This window comes from Poecile atricapillus, chromosome 1 (genome assembly GCF_030490865.1).
Source record: "Poecile atricapillus isolate bPoeAtr1 chromosome 1, bPoeAtr1.hap1, whole genome shotgun sequence".
Lineage (NCBI taxonomy): Eukaryota > Metazoa > Chordata > Aves > Passeriformes > Paridae > Poecile > Poecile atricapillus.
In genome coordinates, this window is record NC_081249.1 from 114,773,180 (window position 1) to 114,790,828 (window position 17,649).

General features: G+C 46.8%; 1 protein-coding gene across 5 annotated transcripts in view; it reads right to left on the minus strand.

Annotated features, from left to right (window-relative positions):
- The window catches only part of GDPD5 (glycerophosphodiester phosphodiesterase domain containing 5), a 107,548-nt gene that overhangs the window by 18,715 nt on the left and 71,184 nt on the right, over nucleotides 1-17,649 (minus strand). For all 5 annotated transcript variants that reach the window (XM_058856293.1, XM_058856283.1, XM_058856303.1 and 2 more), the window contains exons 3-8: nucleotides 11,311-11,414; nucleotides 7,698-7,791; nucleotides 6,725-6,784; nucleotides 4,646-4,744; nucleotides 3,317-3,410; nucleotides 1,332-1,477 (exon numbers count right to left, since the gene is read on the minus strand). In XM_058856293.1, the coding sequence (XP_058712276.1) occupies nucleotides 1,332-1,477; nucleotides 3,317-3,410; nucleotides 4,646-4,744; nucleotides 6,725-6,784; nucleotides 7,698-7,791; nucleotides 11,311-11,414 (597 nt within the window). The remainder of the gene's footprint in view (nucleotides 1-1,331; nucleotides 1,478-3,316; nucleotides 3,411-4,645; nucleotides 4,745-6,724; nucleotides 6,785-7,697; nucleotides 7,792-11,310; nucleotides 11,415-17,649) is intronic.

The window sequence follows — 17,649 nt, forward strand, 5'->3', positions numbered from 1 at the left end:
AAGTGTCCCTGAACATGGCAAGGGGTAGGAACAAGGTGGTTTTTAAGGTCCCTTTCAGCCAAAACCATTCTGGGATTCTGTGATTAGGCACTAAAGGATCTGATTTTTTGCTTCATCAACAAGATTTAAGGGTATTTTCTTGTCTTTTTGGAAATATGGCCATAATTTTAATTTATTTTTTATTAATTTTTTTCCTTCTTTATCCCTCTTTTCCAGTACTAATCTCCTTGTGAGCCACAAACTGGACAAAAAAAGCCCCACAAGGCAGGATTAAAGTGATACGTAAGAAACAGAATTCTCTTTTATGTAAAACAATGCCTTTTGGAAGGTCCCAGTGTGGGATCTGCCAGTCCACTGGATTTCAGCATTAGTGTCCCATCATGCCAGGTGAGTAACATGCCAAGGCAGTAAGAGTTCTCTTTAAAACATGAAATAAAACCTACCTTTAATCTCCATATTTTAGAGAGCATCCATAACTAACCCTACCCATGGCAGGGTTAGAACTCAATGGTCTTCAAGGTCCCTCCCCACCCAAACCATTCTGAGATCCTGTGACCCAAATTTTCACTAAATTCCTCAACCAGACTGAAAGGAAGTGGAAAAAGCATAAAACAAACAGCAAAAACCCAACCCTGCAATAGACAAGAGGATAAACTCATAAGCAAAAGTCATTAGGGATTTAATAACTAGATACAGGAGATGAGACCTCATTACTGTACTGCCCACACAAGAAAGCTGAAGCTTGATTTAATGAAAGATGACCTGACACAGATTTATTTCCCAGACAAGCCTTTCTCCTGCTCTGGCAGAAGATGTTCATTGTGAGTGTTTGCTGCTATCAATCAGGCCAGCAGCCAGGTTAACTGCTCTTTTTTTTAATATGTAAAGAAGGTGTGCAGCAAAGCAAATGTTTCTTGACTTCACCTGCACAAGCAGCACAAACCAAAGCTCTTTAGTAACCAGAAGAAACAAAGCCACCCCAAAGAGATGTTTGGGTACCTAAGAGAAGATGAAAGGAAAGATTCCAGAATTCCATGAAAACCAGCAGCCAAAATAATGCAATGGCACAACCCAGCCTGAGCAAGGCAAGAATCGCCCTTTTGTTGGTATCTCAAATATATTGAGATATAATCAAAAAAATTTTGTTGGTATCCCAAATATATTTTACTGGTATCTCTGGGGTGTCACTTGATGCTGGGTTCAAGCCCTGCTTTCCTTCCACAGCAGTCTGAGGCAGAAGGAGTGCCTCAAAACTGTATTTGCTGTATCCACTCCCTGGAGCCTGCCAGGTCCAGCAGCATCCACAGCACAGAGCTGGGGTCCCCACTCACCATCGGTGCCCCACGGTGCCCCAGGATGGCTGGCTTGGGTCCCAGGGCCTTCTTCTCCATGATGCAGGGGGAGGAGATGGCGAGGGGCACGAGGTAAAGTGCAACTACAGCTGCCAGGTACGCCGTGACCATCAGCATCTGGGAAGCTGGGATGGACAGAGAGACAAAGAGCTGGTGACAATGCTGGCCCTGACCTCCCCACACCACAGGAGCACAGGCAAGACACCTCTGTTCCCCTCCAGAGGAGCCACTGATCAGTGCCTCTAGTCTAAGAGCAGGGCTCTGTATTTAGGGAAAAACATCTTCTACTAAAAAAAAAACAATTAAAAAGTCAAGTCCTGAAGGAGGTTTTCACTTCATTTTGTGTTGGGGAACAAGCAAGTTAAGTGAATTGCTTAAACCCCCAGAATGTAGCTCAAAATATTGTTGGCATTCCCACCCTTTGGGTGGGACAGCACCAGATTTTGCCCTGCCTGACAAGAGAAATAATTCACCAGTCACACATAGTTAGAAATAAGCCATGGCACCACATCAGTGCATTTGAAATTTACATTGCACCACCCACTTCAGCCGGGGCAAAGCCACTTCAGCTGCTTCTGCCTTGAGATTTGCACCAGAAAAATGCAACCATGTTTTCCTGACCAAGCTGGAGATGTTTAAATAAATCCCTGGGCTGTGAGGGAGCTGCAGTGCTTGGGGCCAGATGAGCAGTACTGCCTCCCATGCCACACAATTCCATCTATCCATGACTTCCCACCAAGCCCAGACTCCCTGGGAATCTTTGGAAGGTGCTGGCAGAGCAACAGAATCACCCCCTGTGCCCCACAGATATGTGTTCCTTATAAAAAACAACAGGCACCTCTGAACTCCTAAGATCTCTGGAGCCACTTGAAACCACAGATGTTACAGCAAAACACTTGCTTTTTAAACTTTTTAAAATTATTATTTATTTTGCAAACTCATTAAGGCTTTGGAACTCAAGGGATAACCTCCATTAAAAAAACCGAAAAACCCAACACCCAAACCCCCCTTCCCCCCTCAAAAACAAAACCCAAAAACTCAAAACCAAACCCCTTAAAACAAATATTTGCAGTGGATGCAAGGTAGAGAAGGTGGTGTTGGTTTTTTTAAGGGAAGGACAGAACAGCCCAGCTCTGCTCCTGGCCACAACTGATCTGGTTTCACTCATAAATAGGCTCCTTTTTGCTTCCAGCATCTAACAGGCTCATTCACACACGTCCCCACAAGCCAGAAAGTAACTCCAGGAACTCTGCCAGGGATTTTTTCCTCGGAATGGAGCACTCGAGGAATTCAGTAACACCTTGCTGAGGGACCTCATGCCTCAAAGGTGTCACCAGCACCCAAGCCTCCAGGCAGACACAGAATGTGATCCTGACCCAGGTCCTGCTCACCCCAGCAGCACCCACACACCAACCAGGCTCTGAAAATTCCATCTAACCAGAAAAAAAAAAAAAAAAAACCATAAAAAATTTACTCGGAAAAAAAGCCAAAATGCCACAAAGAAATGGCAAAAACAGGCTTGCACCAAGGCCTGCAGCTGCTCTTGGTATTTCCAAAGGATTGAAATCCTATTTTCCATTAAAAGTGACTGTAGGTTCTCACAGATGTTTTGGTTCTTCTGTTTCTAACACCACCATGTCTGCAGCAAAAAGCCTGTAGCCTTTGCAGGTACAATGCCTTCCACAAGTCAGAAATAATCCTAAAATCAAGAGATACCACTGCTGTTTCTTAATAACAAACAAAAACAATCCAGGAACAGAGAGAGAGAAGGAAAACAGCTTCCTGGCTTAATAAAAAATTAAAAAAAAAAAAAAAAGGAAAAGGAAAAATGAGAAACAAGGAGGGGAAAAAAGAGAGACAAGGGCGGAAAAACAAGAAACAAGGGGGGGAAAAATGAGAAACAAGGGGGAAGAAACAAGAGGAGCAGCCACTTCCCACCCTGCAGGGACACAGCAGGTACTCACTGGCTTTCTCTGTCCGTGCAAACTGCCCCGCCACCAACCACGACAGTGCTGTGACAGCTGCCAGGGCTCCTATATGCAAGAAAGGGGCTGTGGCCTGCAGGGCACAAGAACAGGAGAGGAAAATGTGATTAAAAACACCCCAGCACCTCAAAAATTCGTTGATTTTGCAGGTTTCATTTCCAGGTGGGTTCTGCATCGTTCCTACATCAGCCTCCTGCAGCTGTTTTGGCGACTGCTTCTCCCAAATCCTGCCGTTGCCTTTGGCATTCAGGCTGCTCTGAAGGGAAAGGAGGAAAGCTCTAACCCCCTTTTAGGGGAATTTCTCCCTCAATAACACAGATATTTGGAAAAAGGGCTGCTGGAGGGCATCCAGAGGAGGCCCCAGAGCTGCTCCAAGGGTTGGAGTCCCTCAGCTCTGGAGCCAGGGAGAGCTGGGAGTGCTCACCTGGAGAAGGCTCCAGGGACAACTTATTGCGGCCTTTTAGGACTTAAAGGGGGTCTGTAAGAAAAATGTGGGCAGACTTTATCAGGGCCAGCTGCAGTAGGACATGAGGGAATGGTTTTAAACTGAAACAGTGTAGGTTCAGACTAAATATAAAGGAAAAAATTCAGAATGAGGGTGGGGAGGCCCTGGCACAGGTGCCCAGAGAAGCTGTTGCTGCCCCTGGATCCCTGGAAGTGTCCAAGGCCAGGCTGGATAGGGCTTGGAGCAGCCTGGGACAGTGGAAGGTGTCCCTGCCCATGGCAGGGGTGGAACTGGATGGGCTTTGAGGTCCCTTCCAACCCGAACTCTTCTGGAATTCTCTGAACACACTGGCCTTTATCACCAGGGTGCAGCACCATGACACAAAGTTGGAGATGTATCATCTGAGTCATGTCTCTGCGCTCCAGCTCCCTGACTGAATCTTAAAAATACCCCAATAAAATAAAGCACTTCTGAGAAATGTTAGTCACTTGTGTGAATGACATTTCCACCCCCTGGATTTGCATGGATTTGCATACTCCCAAGTACACGTCAGTGGTCACCTCTTAAGCAAAATGGGAAAAATATTTTGGGACTTGTTTTTTTGAGAAAGAGTGGGGAAAAAGGAACAGAGAGCAGATCTGTCAGAAATTAAGTTTGTAAGTATTTTCCTTTCATACTTCTCTGGCCCTGCAGGATACCACAAGTCTTCCTTAAAACAATTTTCACTTTGCCAAGATTTCAGTTTGGGGTGTGACAACCATCAAGATGTAGAGTTTCATCTTACAGCAATAAATAAATCCCATGGAATTCAGCTGAACTGGCCCCTTTGCTCCCCCAGAGAAGCATCCTTGCAGAAAACTTACCTGCAATGAAATAAATACCATCTCCCACTCGTCATCCCAAAGCTGTGCTATCGAGGACATGGTCACCACAGTAGTTATCAAGGTTGTCACCAGGCCAATCTGCAACAGATCAGAGGGTATTTACTGGGTGGAGGCTGTGGTTATTAGAAAAACTGTATAGGTTGGGAAATGGAGGGAGAAAACCTTTGCATGTAATAAAAGGTCTGAAAAAAGCAGCCTGCAGACTCAGGGGGAAGGAGGCTGGGCTCATGTGCTGTCACTTTGTGATGCTGGGGCTGGGGAAGGGACTCTGGATGGGACAGTGGTGGCATTGAGGTGACAGACCAGGACCCAGCCCTTCAGGACCTCCACTGGCCTCCCTCTCATGTGGAAGCACTCAGAGGTCTGAGCAAAGCAGTCCAAAAGAAAACGTGACCTCCGTGGTGAAGGTAAAAAGTTCAAGCCAACAAAAAGTGCCATGGAAATAACTCCAGCTGTAAAGACTGAAAATCTGGGCTGGCTGTCTAAAAATAATTTCCCATTCTCTGCCTCTGTCTGGTATTCAGCCTCTGCTGGTCTGCCAGAGCCAAAGGATGCTGCTGCAGATCCAAAATCTGCATGTGAGACTTGGCAGAAAATTGATCCCCAGAAATGATCAGGTGCTCAGAGCTCCTCTAGGCCAATTTCAGGTTTAATACCTCAGACCAGCAAATAAAATCCCACATTTCCAACATTTTCAGAATCCCTTTGATGCATGTAAACAGGATTCCTCTTGCTAGAGCCCTAATTCCCCCTGCTGTGGCTATCCTGGGTGGCACAGAGGTGTCAGGACACAAATCTCCACTCCTCCCTTCAGCTCCAATTTATTGCTCCTTCTCATCTCCAACTTGGCTTACAACCCTCAGCTCTTTGCACAGAATTACAGGAGAAAATTGGGAGGAACTGTGTGGTTTGCCCATACCAGCCTTTCCCACACACTTTAATCTATATTTGAAGTTAATTCAGTATAGTTCAGAGAAAAATTATTAACTTATTCCAGTCTTGTATCTCAACCCCCTAAGGAAGCTGAGGGAGGTGTGGGGAAGGGAAGAGGCAGAACAACATTGAGCTGTGATGAAAGGGGGACTTCTTTGGAAGAAGGGGAGGAAGGGTGGGGGTCCACAGGGTGGAAGTGATCTCCACCAACACATCCCTTTTCTGGACTTACTCATCTAAGCCCATCAGCTTGTCTGAAAAATACCATTTTCCCTGATGAAGAAACACGTCAGACTCAAGAGTTGGTAATTTATTTTGCAGCAGCAGTCAGACAGTCCCTGCCCCCTCTCTGATTGCATCCTCTTCCCCTGAGGAAGCATAATTTCTATCCTCTCCAAGGAAAAGAAAAATAGAAAAAGGCAGGGTGGGGAAGTCTTTCCTCTCCCTGTCCTGGGAGGTGTTCAGGCTCTGATCCTACAAGACCTCACCATGTGCAGGATTTCAGGAGGGGCTGTGTATTGGCAGGAGTGATCCCTTCATTTCCAATTAGCAGCTACAATGGGATCCTGCCAACCCATTTTCTCTCCCTGCACACCCTTCCCCTCCCCTTCTGTGCTCCAGATCTCTTTTTTGGCGCTTCACAGCAGTGTTTCTTCAAGAGCTTAACACACAAATCTCCTTCGTCCCAGCAAACCTCACCCTGCAAGGTGCACACCCTGAGCTCTGACACCTGCAAAAGTCCAAGGCTTTTCCAGCTGGTCCCTCCAAGCACCCTCTGATCAGCTCCACATCGGCTCAGCCCCTCTGCAGGGCTGGCAGCAGCACAGAAAGGAGCCCCAGGGAGGTTCACGGAGCAGCTGAGCTGGGACTGGGCTGCTCCAAGCACTGGTGTCTCTCCATCTCCACAGGTGGCCTCTCTATCAGCAAGGGCCAAAGGCATTTCACCAAATGCTTTTCCCCCAGGTTGTGATGGCCTCTCCCGAGCAGTGTGCTCATGAGGCCACACATGCACCACGGACATTTCATGCTCTTCCCAAAGACACGGTGACAGCAAGTGCCACCCCCCGCCTGCTCCTCGGGCTCCCGCATTGCCGAGATCCTGCTCCCCTCGGAGCTGAGATTTACCTTGTGCAGCCAGTGCAGGTTCATCTGCTGCCCCACAGCTATGTGACACAGTGCCAGGATCTGGGAGGGACAAACGAGAGTCAGACAGAGGCACATCAGCACCCTGAGGAGTTTGGGTACGCAGGGACACGCCACCAGCCCAGGGGACAGCCAGCAGGAATGGGGGACACACCACCAGCCCAGGGGACAGCCAGCAGGAATGGGGGCACCACGGGCCAGCAGATCCTCTCCAGAGGCAAGGATGTGGAGGAAAAGGCTTTGCCCTCCAAGGTGCAGGGAGTCCAGAGTCTGGCCCACAGCTCCTGGGGCTGCAGGAAGCAGTGTGGCCACTGAATGGACACCAGCCTGAAGGTCCCAGCACTCTGGGATGAAGGGAAACAGCTGCCAGCTGTGCCCAGAAGTGCAAACTGGGCCATACTATGGGAAACAAGCATGTTTTGTATTTCTGTATTCCTGTATTCTCAGCTGTATTCATCCTCTGAGGGTATCTTTTACTTTGGATCATCTGAGGTCAAAGACCATCAACTTCTTACTTTTAATTTTATGCAACTTAAGGCAAAGAGAGAGAAAGAAAGAGAGAGAGAGAGAGAGAGAGAGAGAGAGAGAGAGAGAAAGAGAGAAAGAGAGAGAGAAAGAAAGAGAGAAAGAGAGAGAGAAAGAGAGAGAGAAAGAGAGAAAGAGAGAGAGAGAGAGAGAGAGAGAGAGAAAGAGAAAGAGAAAGAGAAAGAGAAAGAAAGAGAAAGAGAAAGAGAAAGAGAAAGAGAAAGAGAAAGAGAAAGAGAAAGAGAAAGAGAAAGAGAAAGAGAAAGAGAAAGAGAAAGAGAAAGAGAAAGAGAAAGAGAAAGAGAAAGAGAAAGAGAAAGAGAGAAAACTTCTGAGGGAAAATTGCTCAACTTGTAGGTGGCCTGAGAATTTTGTGGCCTTTTTAAAGCCAACACACAAAGCTCAAGAAATGGGATTTCATTCTACTCACCAGTAACATTGTAATGTAGGTGAAGCCAGCAGCAGTTGTTACAAGGATCGGGATGGACCAGTCACTCCAATATCCCATTCGGTTATACAAAAACCTGGAAGGCAAGTGGGAAGGGCAGATTAAGAAGGGATTCAAGGCCAGAACAGCTTCACTAGGGTTAGACAAGACTTTAGAAACTGATCTTCCAGGACAAGAGACAGGCAGCAAAAAGCACAAGTGACAACCCAGTGCCTTAATCCCTTATGGAAATTAACTGGATAGAGGGAAGCTGAGAAACCCCAGAACCTTTCTTCCAGCTTCTGAGAGTTCAAACCTGACTTGGATTCAATCTTTTTCCACTGGATTTTTAGGAAAAGCAAAAGAAAACAACATCCCTAAAGTGGCTTGGATTAGGGTTGACATTATCTCCATGCAAACCCTTTGGCACAACAAGGACAGGACGGCTCTGGGGTGGAATCAGCTCATTCAATGAACTACCTGGGGTTTTTTTTTGCCTCTTGGTGCCTTTTTTTTGGTTACAGCAGACAGAAATGCTGCATTATATAAATGCAGGTCAAAGACTCAATCTCCTCCCCAGCACTCAAATCCAGCATCATTCATCAGCCAGAACCTTCTGGTCTTTTTGGACAAACTCTGGGGTGATTTTTGGGGCTGTCCTGTGCAGAGCCAGGAGTTGGACCCCACGGTATAATTCAGGATACTCTCTGGTTCTAATTCTGTCCAGGAGTAAAGCTCCTCCCTGGGACCTGGAAAGCAAATCCTTGGGCTCAACAGGCATGGCCCAAGTCCAGGTTCTGCTCAGGGAGTCAAAGAGCACAAAACCAGGGATCTGCAGGGATTCAGCCATGCTGTTATGAAAAGAGAGGGAAGAAAGGGACGAGGGCTCCTCTGAAGTCATTGCTGATGCCACCCCCCAGAGCTTCCTCAGCTCTCAGTCCATTTAAGTTTTTGCTCTGATGTCCCTTCAATGCCCTCTGAGAGCACCAGGCCTTTGCTTGATGTGCAAATGATTGTTTCAGAATGCTGGGTCCATGGTAGTTATGAAGCAGATGAGCTTTCTCCAGAATCAGGGAGGAAAACATTTGTTACACAGACTTGCATTTATGGTCCTGCTCCAGGGGGAACACGGGCAGCTTCACAAATTACAGCATCCCCCATAGCCTGCCTGAGCTAGAGTGAAGCCTTCTGGTGCAGTACAAACCTTAGAGAGGGCAGATCTGAACTGTGATGGTAATAATAAAAAGGAAATGCCAGAAGAGGTAAATTTTTATTTATTTTTTTTAAATTTACTTAAGAGGCACAAAGCCCCTTCACTAGCAAGGACCTCACTGATATTCATTCTCAAGGGAAAAAAGAAAAAAAAGGTTAAAAGCCTGTAGCAATACATATACATGCTGGGCCACAATTTTGCCTTGTCCTCCTAAAGCTCATTTCAATCCCAGAATAGTCCCTTTGGTCCTTACAAGCTGAAATGACCTAGCTGCTGCCCAAGCTGCCTGACAGACCAGTAAAAAGATGAAAAACCCCCTTGAGGGTAACAGAAAGGAAAGGCCCTCAGAGGTTTGGGTTGAAAAATCTCCTAGAGGGTGGTGCAGAGCTGGAACAAGTCCCAGGGAGGGGGGAAGTCTCCCTCCAGTCTTCCTGCTGACCTGCTGCTGGCAATGGGCCTCCTTCGAGGGGCTGCTTGGACAGACAGCTCTCTTCACCTGCTGGGACAGGCTGGAGGAGCTCAGTGCAGCTGCCTGAACATGACACGAGCTAGGAGAGCCCCCATGATGAGCTCTGGAGGGCACAGAGAAGCTCAGCAGCTCCTCACACCGACACCAATTCCTTCTCCCCGTTCCTCTGGAAGGCCCTGGCAGTAGCTCAGTGTGCCATGCCCCGGGCAGAGATGCTGTTTGCCCCAGAGAGCCCTTCCTCTCCTCTGGGGCAGCTCCCAGCTTGCCAATGAACCAGTGGAGCAGAGAGGAAGGCAGCAGGAGCAAGCAGCAAAGAAATCCTGTCCAAAAACATGACCCAGAAGTGATGATGACAGAGGAACAGCAAAGGTGCTGTTTCTAAACACCAGGACCTCACTGTGCCTCAGCAGCAACAGGTTCACAGCCCTGCTGGGAATAAAATGATGCTTGCAACTCCCTCCCACCCTGTCTGACCCAAAACTGCTCTTTTCACGGAGCCCATGCAGCTGTGCTGCAAGGGAAGAGGGCCAGGCTCAGCCTGCACAGACCCAATGGAAATTATTTCTCCCCCTTGCCTGGAACTGGCAAGGCTGTAATTAAAACCTCACCCTGTGTTCTCCTCCTCCTACCCAGCCTTTCCACAGCTGCTTTCCAGAAACCCTGCTCGACCTCTGGTGCCAGCGTGTGGAGCAGGGATCTAACTGGGGTTACAGCACACACAAAGCACTGGCCCACATTCAGCACTCAATGGCAGTGCCTGAAATGCTGTTTTCTATCCAGACAGCCTCTTCCAGACCTGTGGTGCACCAGAGGGACTCCCTTCCCAGGGCTGTGCAACATCCAGATGTGCTTCCAGCACCCTGGGTTGCATGGCAGGGACAGGGATTCGGGCTGCAGGTGACATCTGGACGTGTTTAATCACAAATGCCTCTTGCATCCAGAGCAGACCTGCACATCTTCCCCCACTCCTGCAGAAGCATTTGGGGACCCAAAACTTGGCAGCACTGCAGATGCAGTGCCCATTCACAGCATTCCCAGGGCTTTCCTTCATTTCTGAAGGGCTGTTTTTAGCCCTTTCACAACTTTGGGCTCAGACAGAGTTGATTTTGCACTGGGGCGGACTTGGAGCAAACACATCCTTTACAGAGGGTACAAACTGAAGAAGAGAGGGGTTCCAAAATACCACTTTAATACCACTTTTAAAAAGGCATTTTTATTGTGCTGCTGTTACAAATAATCCAAAGCCATGGTGATGGTTTCACTTCTCACAGTGTGGGTGTGAGCAAAGAGAAAAAACCCATTTCCTCCTAGGAGGAGCCAGCTCATATCACCATGTTGGTAAACACTCACACAGCTCCAGCATCTAAAGCAGATGATTTATTTAAGGGATCAGCTCCCCACTGTGTTTTAAAATGCACTTTACATCTTATGTTTGACAAGAAGTTGATGTCAAAGCAGTTTGGTTAGAAGACAGCCCAAGGTGCTGTCAAAATGTTTTAAGATGCTGCTGATAATAAAACGGAGAATAATTTCCAGCACTGGAGGCAGCTGCCAACACCCTAAATTCCAGCACATCCCACTGCAAAGCTCCTTTTCAGCTCCTTCCAACTTTGTATAATATTTTCCACACCCATGTGCTTCAGGCTGAATTTTTGCCATGGGTATTTTGTGGAATAGCTGCAGCCAAATTGCTCAGTCACTTTCAAATCCAGCCAGCCATAAAGATAAACAAACAAAAACCCAGCCACGAAGCGAAGGCCACGTTACATCTGCACATAGATCAAGCAGAAGCAGCTCTCCTTGAGTCCCACTTCATACCCCATTTTCCCTTTATCATCACTACAATTCTATCCAAAGGATCCAGATGAATCCAAAGCCGTGTCAAAAGTAGGTGAACGGTGGCAACCAAATTTCCAGAGGGAAACCCTACTCACCAGTTGATTTCATTGTAGTCATTGTGAACTTCCCACCAGAAGTAAAACCAGACCAGGGTGAGGAAGAAGGATGAGGTGAGGATGAGGAACCAGAGGCGCTCCCACTGCAGAGGGAAAGAAAAGTCAGCGTCAATAGGATCCCGTTTGATCCCAGCTGTTGAGACTACGTGGAGCAAAGAGGCATTTCCAAAGGCAGACTTCACACCTTTGCTCCCTGCGAGATGCAACTCTGCCCCAGGTCTGGGCAGAGGGGTCACTTATGTAGATTCATCTTACGGAGGGCTGGAAGAGGGGACATTTCCAGATGTGGAGCTGGGGTTTTGTTTGGTGAGGGTTTTTTCTGGGTGGTTGTTTAGGTGGGGGATTTCTGAGGCAATTGTTTAATTAACTTTTCCATTCTCCTGCGTATTCCCCTCCCCCTTGGGCTCAGCCTAAATGACCGAGTAGTTACCACGTGGTGAAGATTACACAGAGGATTAGGGATGTTCCTACTCCTTATTGCTTCCCCTGAGGTGCTCAGATCCTGCAGAGCCAAACCACCCATCCCCATCATTTATTCCTCCCACCACCACCAGGTATTTTTAGTGTTTTGCAAACAGACCACACCAGCACCGACATTCAGCTTCCATTTCAAATTCTACTCAACGCACACAAAGGAAATCCCTCAAATAAATCTGTTCAGAGCCCCTGCTCCAATACCACAGGTAAAATCCTAAACCACAAGGACATCAATCTGTGTCTTCAAACTGCCTCTCACCATTTCCATGGGCTCCTGGTTGGTTTTACTCCCCTGCCTTACACAGCCCACATGAGTTTTCATTTCAACAAGGAAAACACTGAAATAAATTCTGTGTGGAAAATATTCCAACAAATCCTCTCTTCCCACAATGAGCAAGGAAAGATGAAGACTGGAAGACTATGAGCAACTCCACCAGTATAATCCCTTTCCAGACCCTGAGCACACACTGGTTTTTTTTTTGGAAAATGTTTTTTTTCTCTGGTGAACTCTCTTGGCTTTTTAATGATGCAAAACAATATAACCAATATAGTGACAATAGAAAAACTAAAAACTACTAGGTTTTGCCTCCTTGTCCATGCTAAGGGCTGGAGTTATCTACTTAACTGTGTGTTGAGTATTTTTTATTATGCATCACCCTGGATACCAATCCTGTGATACAGCTCCTCCTTGTATCCTCCATCACAGAAAAAAACAAAAAATCCAAAATAAAGCAATAAAAAGGGCTGGGACTATTTCATTTTTGCTGTGCCAGAAATTATGTTTTCTGCTAGAAATTCCAAATTCTTGGCAGTATAATGCAAATGAAGACACCCAATTTTGCCCAGAGAAGCTGTGGCTGCCCCTGGACCCCTGAGGTGTTCCAAAGGCTGGACAGGGCTTGGAGCAGCCTGGGACAGTGGAAGGTGTCCCTTCCCATGATGGGGGGCGCTGGGTGAGCTTCAAGGTCCCTTCCAACCCAAACCATTCCTCTCCTCCTGGATGCTTTCCAGTCTGTACATCTCCAAGATGTCCAACCTCAATTTCCCCACTGTTTGTTGGGATTTTCACTCCCCCTCTCCATTTGGGTCCAATGCCTCCTTGCACATATAAGTTAAATGTGAGTTACATTCCCACATATATTTGGGGTTTTCCAAGGCAAGTGAGGTTTTAGGTACCTTTTATGCTGAAGACCAACACTGCTACAAAAATCCCACCCTCCAACTCTTTAAAGGTCAGTCTGGGCTGAGCTTTGCTGATATTCATGCACTGGATGACACTGATTTGATAAACAAGCCAAGGAAAACATTCTAAAACCTTTGAGCTTTTTCCCCCATATATATATAAACATCATTCCCCTCCCCATTATTTACATGCAAGCAGCAGAGCTTGTGGCAAGCTCTCCAAAAGCTATTTTGGGTCTGTCCTTGAGGGTGCCCTTGCCATGCCTTGCTGGTTTTGTGAAAACCCAGGCAAATTCTTCTATCTCAAGGCATCCTTCAGTGAGTTCACACACAGTTCTCGGGGGCCTTTCAGAAAAACACAGAATATTTGATCTTTCAAGGTCCCTTCCAACCATTCTCTAATTCAGTGAGCAACAGACACAATCAGAAGGGGCCCAAAAAGAAATTAATGAAGACAGAGACATTTTACCAGGCTGCAGTTTGCCAGATCTTTAAATTTTCATTATAAATCACAGAATCCTTAATAATAAATAAATAAATCAGTGTTTCACACACATTCTCCACCACCTTTGCACATCCCCAATCCCCACCCCTCACCAGATAGGAAAAAAACCAACTCCAGGTTAAGGGGTTTTGGGAAAAAAACCCAAACCACATATTAAAGGAATTTGCCACAGGAAAGCCAAGGTTCAGTTTATCTGTGACATTGGCTCACGGACTTTATCCACTCTTGTGCTGGAAATATTTCATCTGGTTTAAAAGAGCACTGAAATTCATACCACAGGGGACAGATTTTCCAATTTAGGGATTAGTTTTGGTGAATTGAAGTCTCTGCCAGTCTCTTTTGCTGCAACTCCCCAAGCCAGACAAAGCATTTCTTACAGCAGCGGCACAGGAAAGCAGAGAGGCTCAGGAAGCCTCTCTTCATTTTATTTATTTTGGGATCTGTAGGAGATGTTATGAGGTTTCACTATACACACACTCCCACCAACCCCACCTACAAGGACTTTCTCAATTCAGTCAAACTCCTATATTAGAAACAGGAATTTCTCACCTATTTCATTCCAGATGATCACACATATGCCAGGAGACACCTCCCAGCATGGTACCATTTGTGAGCTAAAGAAATCCTTTGACCAGGAAATCCAGGCTTTCTAAAAAAAAAGTTTCTTTATAGGAGGTTCCCTAGAAATTGATCCTCTTGCCAAAACCAGCCTGCAGGGCCAATGCAGGTTCAGCCTCTGCCCCTGAGCTGAGGTGAGAGCCCACCTGCAGAGCTGCCCCAGCCCTGGGGCCAGCAGCACAAGGAGCTGGAGCTGCTGCAGAGAGTCCAGAGGAGGCCCCGGAGCTGCTCCAGGGCTGGAGCCCCTCTGCTCTGGAGCCAGGCTGGGAGAGCTGGGGGTGCTCACCTGGAGAGGAGAAGGCTCCAGGGAGAGCTCAGAGCCCCTTGCAGGGCCTGAAGGGGCTCCAGGAGAGCAGAAGAGGGACTGGGGACAAGGGATGGAGGGACAGGACACAGGGAATGGTTCCCCACTGCCAGAGGGCAGGGATGGATGGGATATTGGGAAGGAATTGTTCCCTGGGAGGGTGGTCAAGCCCTGGCACAGGGTGCCCAGAGCAGCTGTGGCTGCCCCTGGATCCCTGGAGTGTCCAAGGCCAGGCTGGACGGGGCTTGGAGCACCCTGGGATAGTGGAAGGTGTTCCTGCCATGGCAGGGGTGGCACTGGATGAGGATTTTGAAGGTCCCTTTCAACCCAAACCACTCTACAAATCCATGATTTGTCTGCCAGACCTATTCCCTGATGAGCTCCCTGCTGAACACAACACAATTCTAGAGAATTCCAAAGAAGCCGCACTCTTATCCATTTGATATCCACTCGATGATTCCATGTCAAGCCTTTAAATCATTAAATTTCCCATTTTCCTCCCAAAAAGCAAATCAGCAGCATATCAGGATTCAGAGTGTGATTTAAACTGAGAACAGATAATCAACACTTAAGATCTTAAAAATCAAGACTGCCCAGGGTGAGACTGCATTGATCTGAAGTGGTTATCACTGCATTTACATGTGCCCCTCTTCCTGAGGTTTCAATATTTTAATAGGATTATCAATCATAGGATTAAAATGGCTGGAAAAGAACTCTAAGATCATCAAGCTCAACCATATAATTAATATTCTCCATATTATATATCAAGAGTAATAGAATTAATATTTACATAGTGCTAGGATATATAAATAAATTCAATATATTTATAATTTACATTGATTTACATTACATAATTAAGCTGGCTCTATCAGAAGTCTGTCCCAAACCTTGCCTGAGGGGTTCAACATGTGAGACCCTATTAAATTCCTTATTTACTATCACATATAGTCCCCAAGGCTGTTGAAATGCTGCACACCATGAGCTCAGCTGCCCCCTCGCACTTCCTTCGGACCCAGCTGGGAAGCAGGGGCAGTACAACACTCTTGGCTCAAGGTCTGCTCCATGCAAGCCAAGAAGATCCAGGGCCAGAGCCAGCTGATTCCCTGACAGCCCATGGAGCCAACAGAGCAGAAGGATTTTGCTCCAGAGAAGCTGCCGGAGTCACCCCAGTTGACGCCAGTCCTGAAATGCCATCCTGCACCTGTGCTGCCTGCTGGAGTCCTTGTCAGCTCATCCCAAGCAGGATTACATCTCCACCTCCCAGCCTTGGGATGCAACAGCAGAACCCCTTCCTGAGCAAACCCACGCCCCCAGCATCCTCCCTGGCAGCTAGAGCCCACAGAGAGCTGCAGAAGGAAAGAGAGAAGCCTGCTTTGAACTGGGAATGGGCCTGAGGAAATGAGGTGCTGGATGGATTAGGGCTCCATCCCACAGGGATGAGCTCCCAGTGAACATTCCATCAGCGTGGGTGAAGCTGGGTCCCTTCCAACATGTGCCCCCACAGGAGCTTTCCTGTGAAGGAACTCAAACGCCACCGCCGGAGCATGCTGCAGTTCATCCCAGCACAGCTCAGATGGGAACAGATGGATTTTACATTCCCTCCTGGGTGAGGATTGCACCAGGTTCACATCAAACCTTCTCTGCCCAAAGCTCTCCCAGAGCAGCTGAAACCACAGCAGAGCCCACCCAAAGATTCCACCCAAAGATTCCACCCAAAGATTCCACCCAAAGATTCCACCCAAAGATTTCAACCAAAGATTCCATCCAAAGATTTCACCTAAAGATTCCATCCAAAGATTTCACCTAAAGATTCCACCCAAAGATTTCACCCAAAGATTCCATCCAAAGATTCCACCCAAAGATTCCACCCAAAGATTCCACCCAAAGATTTCACCCAAAGATTCCATCCAAAGATTTCACCCAAAGATTCCACCTTAAACAGAGGGAGGAGGTTGTGGGTGATTGGAATTGAGGAGATCCACCTCAGAGCAGATGGATCTTTCAGGTTAAAAGACATTTTCTTTAAAAGACTGAGAAGCAGAGAACATCAACAGCTTGGAGCAACCTGGTGGAAGGTGTCCCTGCCCATGTCAAGGGCTGGAACAAGATGATCCCTAAAATCTCTTCCCAAACCATTCCATGGTTCTGTGAACTCTACAAGGAGCCACCACTGAGACTGGGCAGAGGACATGACCTGAAGTTGTGTAAAAGTCAGATGAGTGCAGCAATTTGGGCACATTTTTTATTAAAAAAAGAAAAAAAAAAAGAAAAAAAAAAGAAAAAAAAAAAGAGGAAAAAAGGGAAAAGAAGAGGGAAAAATATTTTCTTAAAAAGGGAAAAAACTGGAAAAAAATAAAAGAAAAATGAGGGGGAAAGGGGGAAGCGGGGGAGGAAGGAGATAGCCCTTTTGTTTGTGGAGCTGCCAGACATCCACCACCAAGAAGGCTCTTATTCAAGCCAAAGTGCCTCTGGGAATTCATGGCTTCCAGTCCCTGTGGAGGACCCTACCCATCATCCTCTGTCTCCTGAGCACAGTGAACCTCCTGTTCATTCATTAAAATAATTAAATAACTAAATAAAAATCTAACTAGAACAGGAAGAAGCTTTTAAACAATGTCTTACCCCTCCTCTCCCCCTTCTTTTTTCTTTTAATCAGAAGAACTCCAGTTTTGAAAAACAGAAGCCTTTCAGTGAAAAATCTAATATTTTAAAGCAATTTCTTGCTGAAGGGCATCTTGGCTCAAAGATGGAATTTCTGCTGGGGGGAAACTGGAAGGAGCCCTCCCAAAAATCTGGCAGCACACTGGGCAGGGCACACACAAGCAGATGGTAAACAGCAGCACATGGATCTGACCACACAAACAAAATCCAGTGTGGGAATCTTCCTCCAGCTCCACACTGTAAATCTTCCTGCTGGAAGTTTTGCATGCAAACAACATTAATTCCTAAATATCCACCAGCTCAGGCACCTGCCTTCAGCAAATTAATGGTTTTTTGGAGGGATCAGGGCCACGCAGACCTGAACAATTGCTCTCTACCTTAGGAGCAAATCCAAGAGCTGGAGGCAGAGTGGAGCACCACCACCATCACTCAAGTGTGTTTTCAGACAGTTTTAATTCACTCCTGAATCCAACAAAGGGTTTATTAAGGAGTCTGCACTCCACTGTTTTCTGGCATTTTCAAGAATCAATTTGCTGCAGGCATTTATCAGTATTAGCTTGGAGAAGAGAGG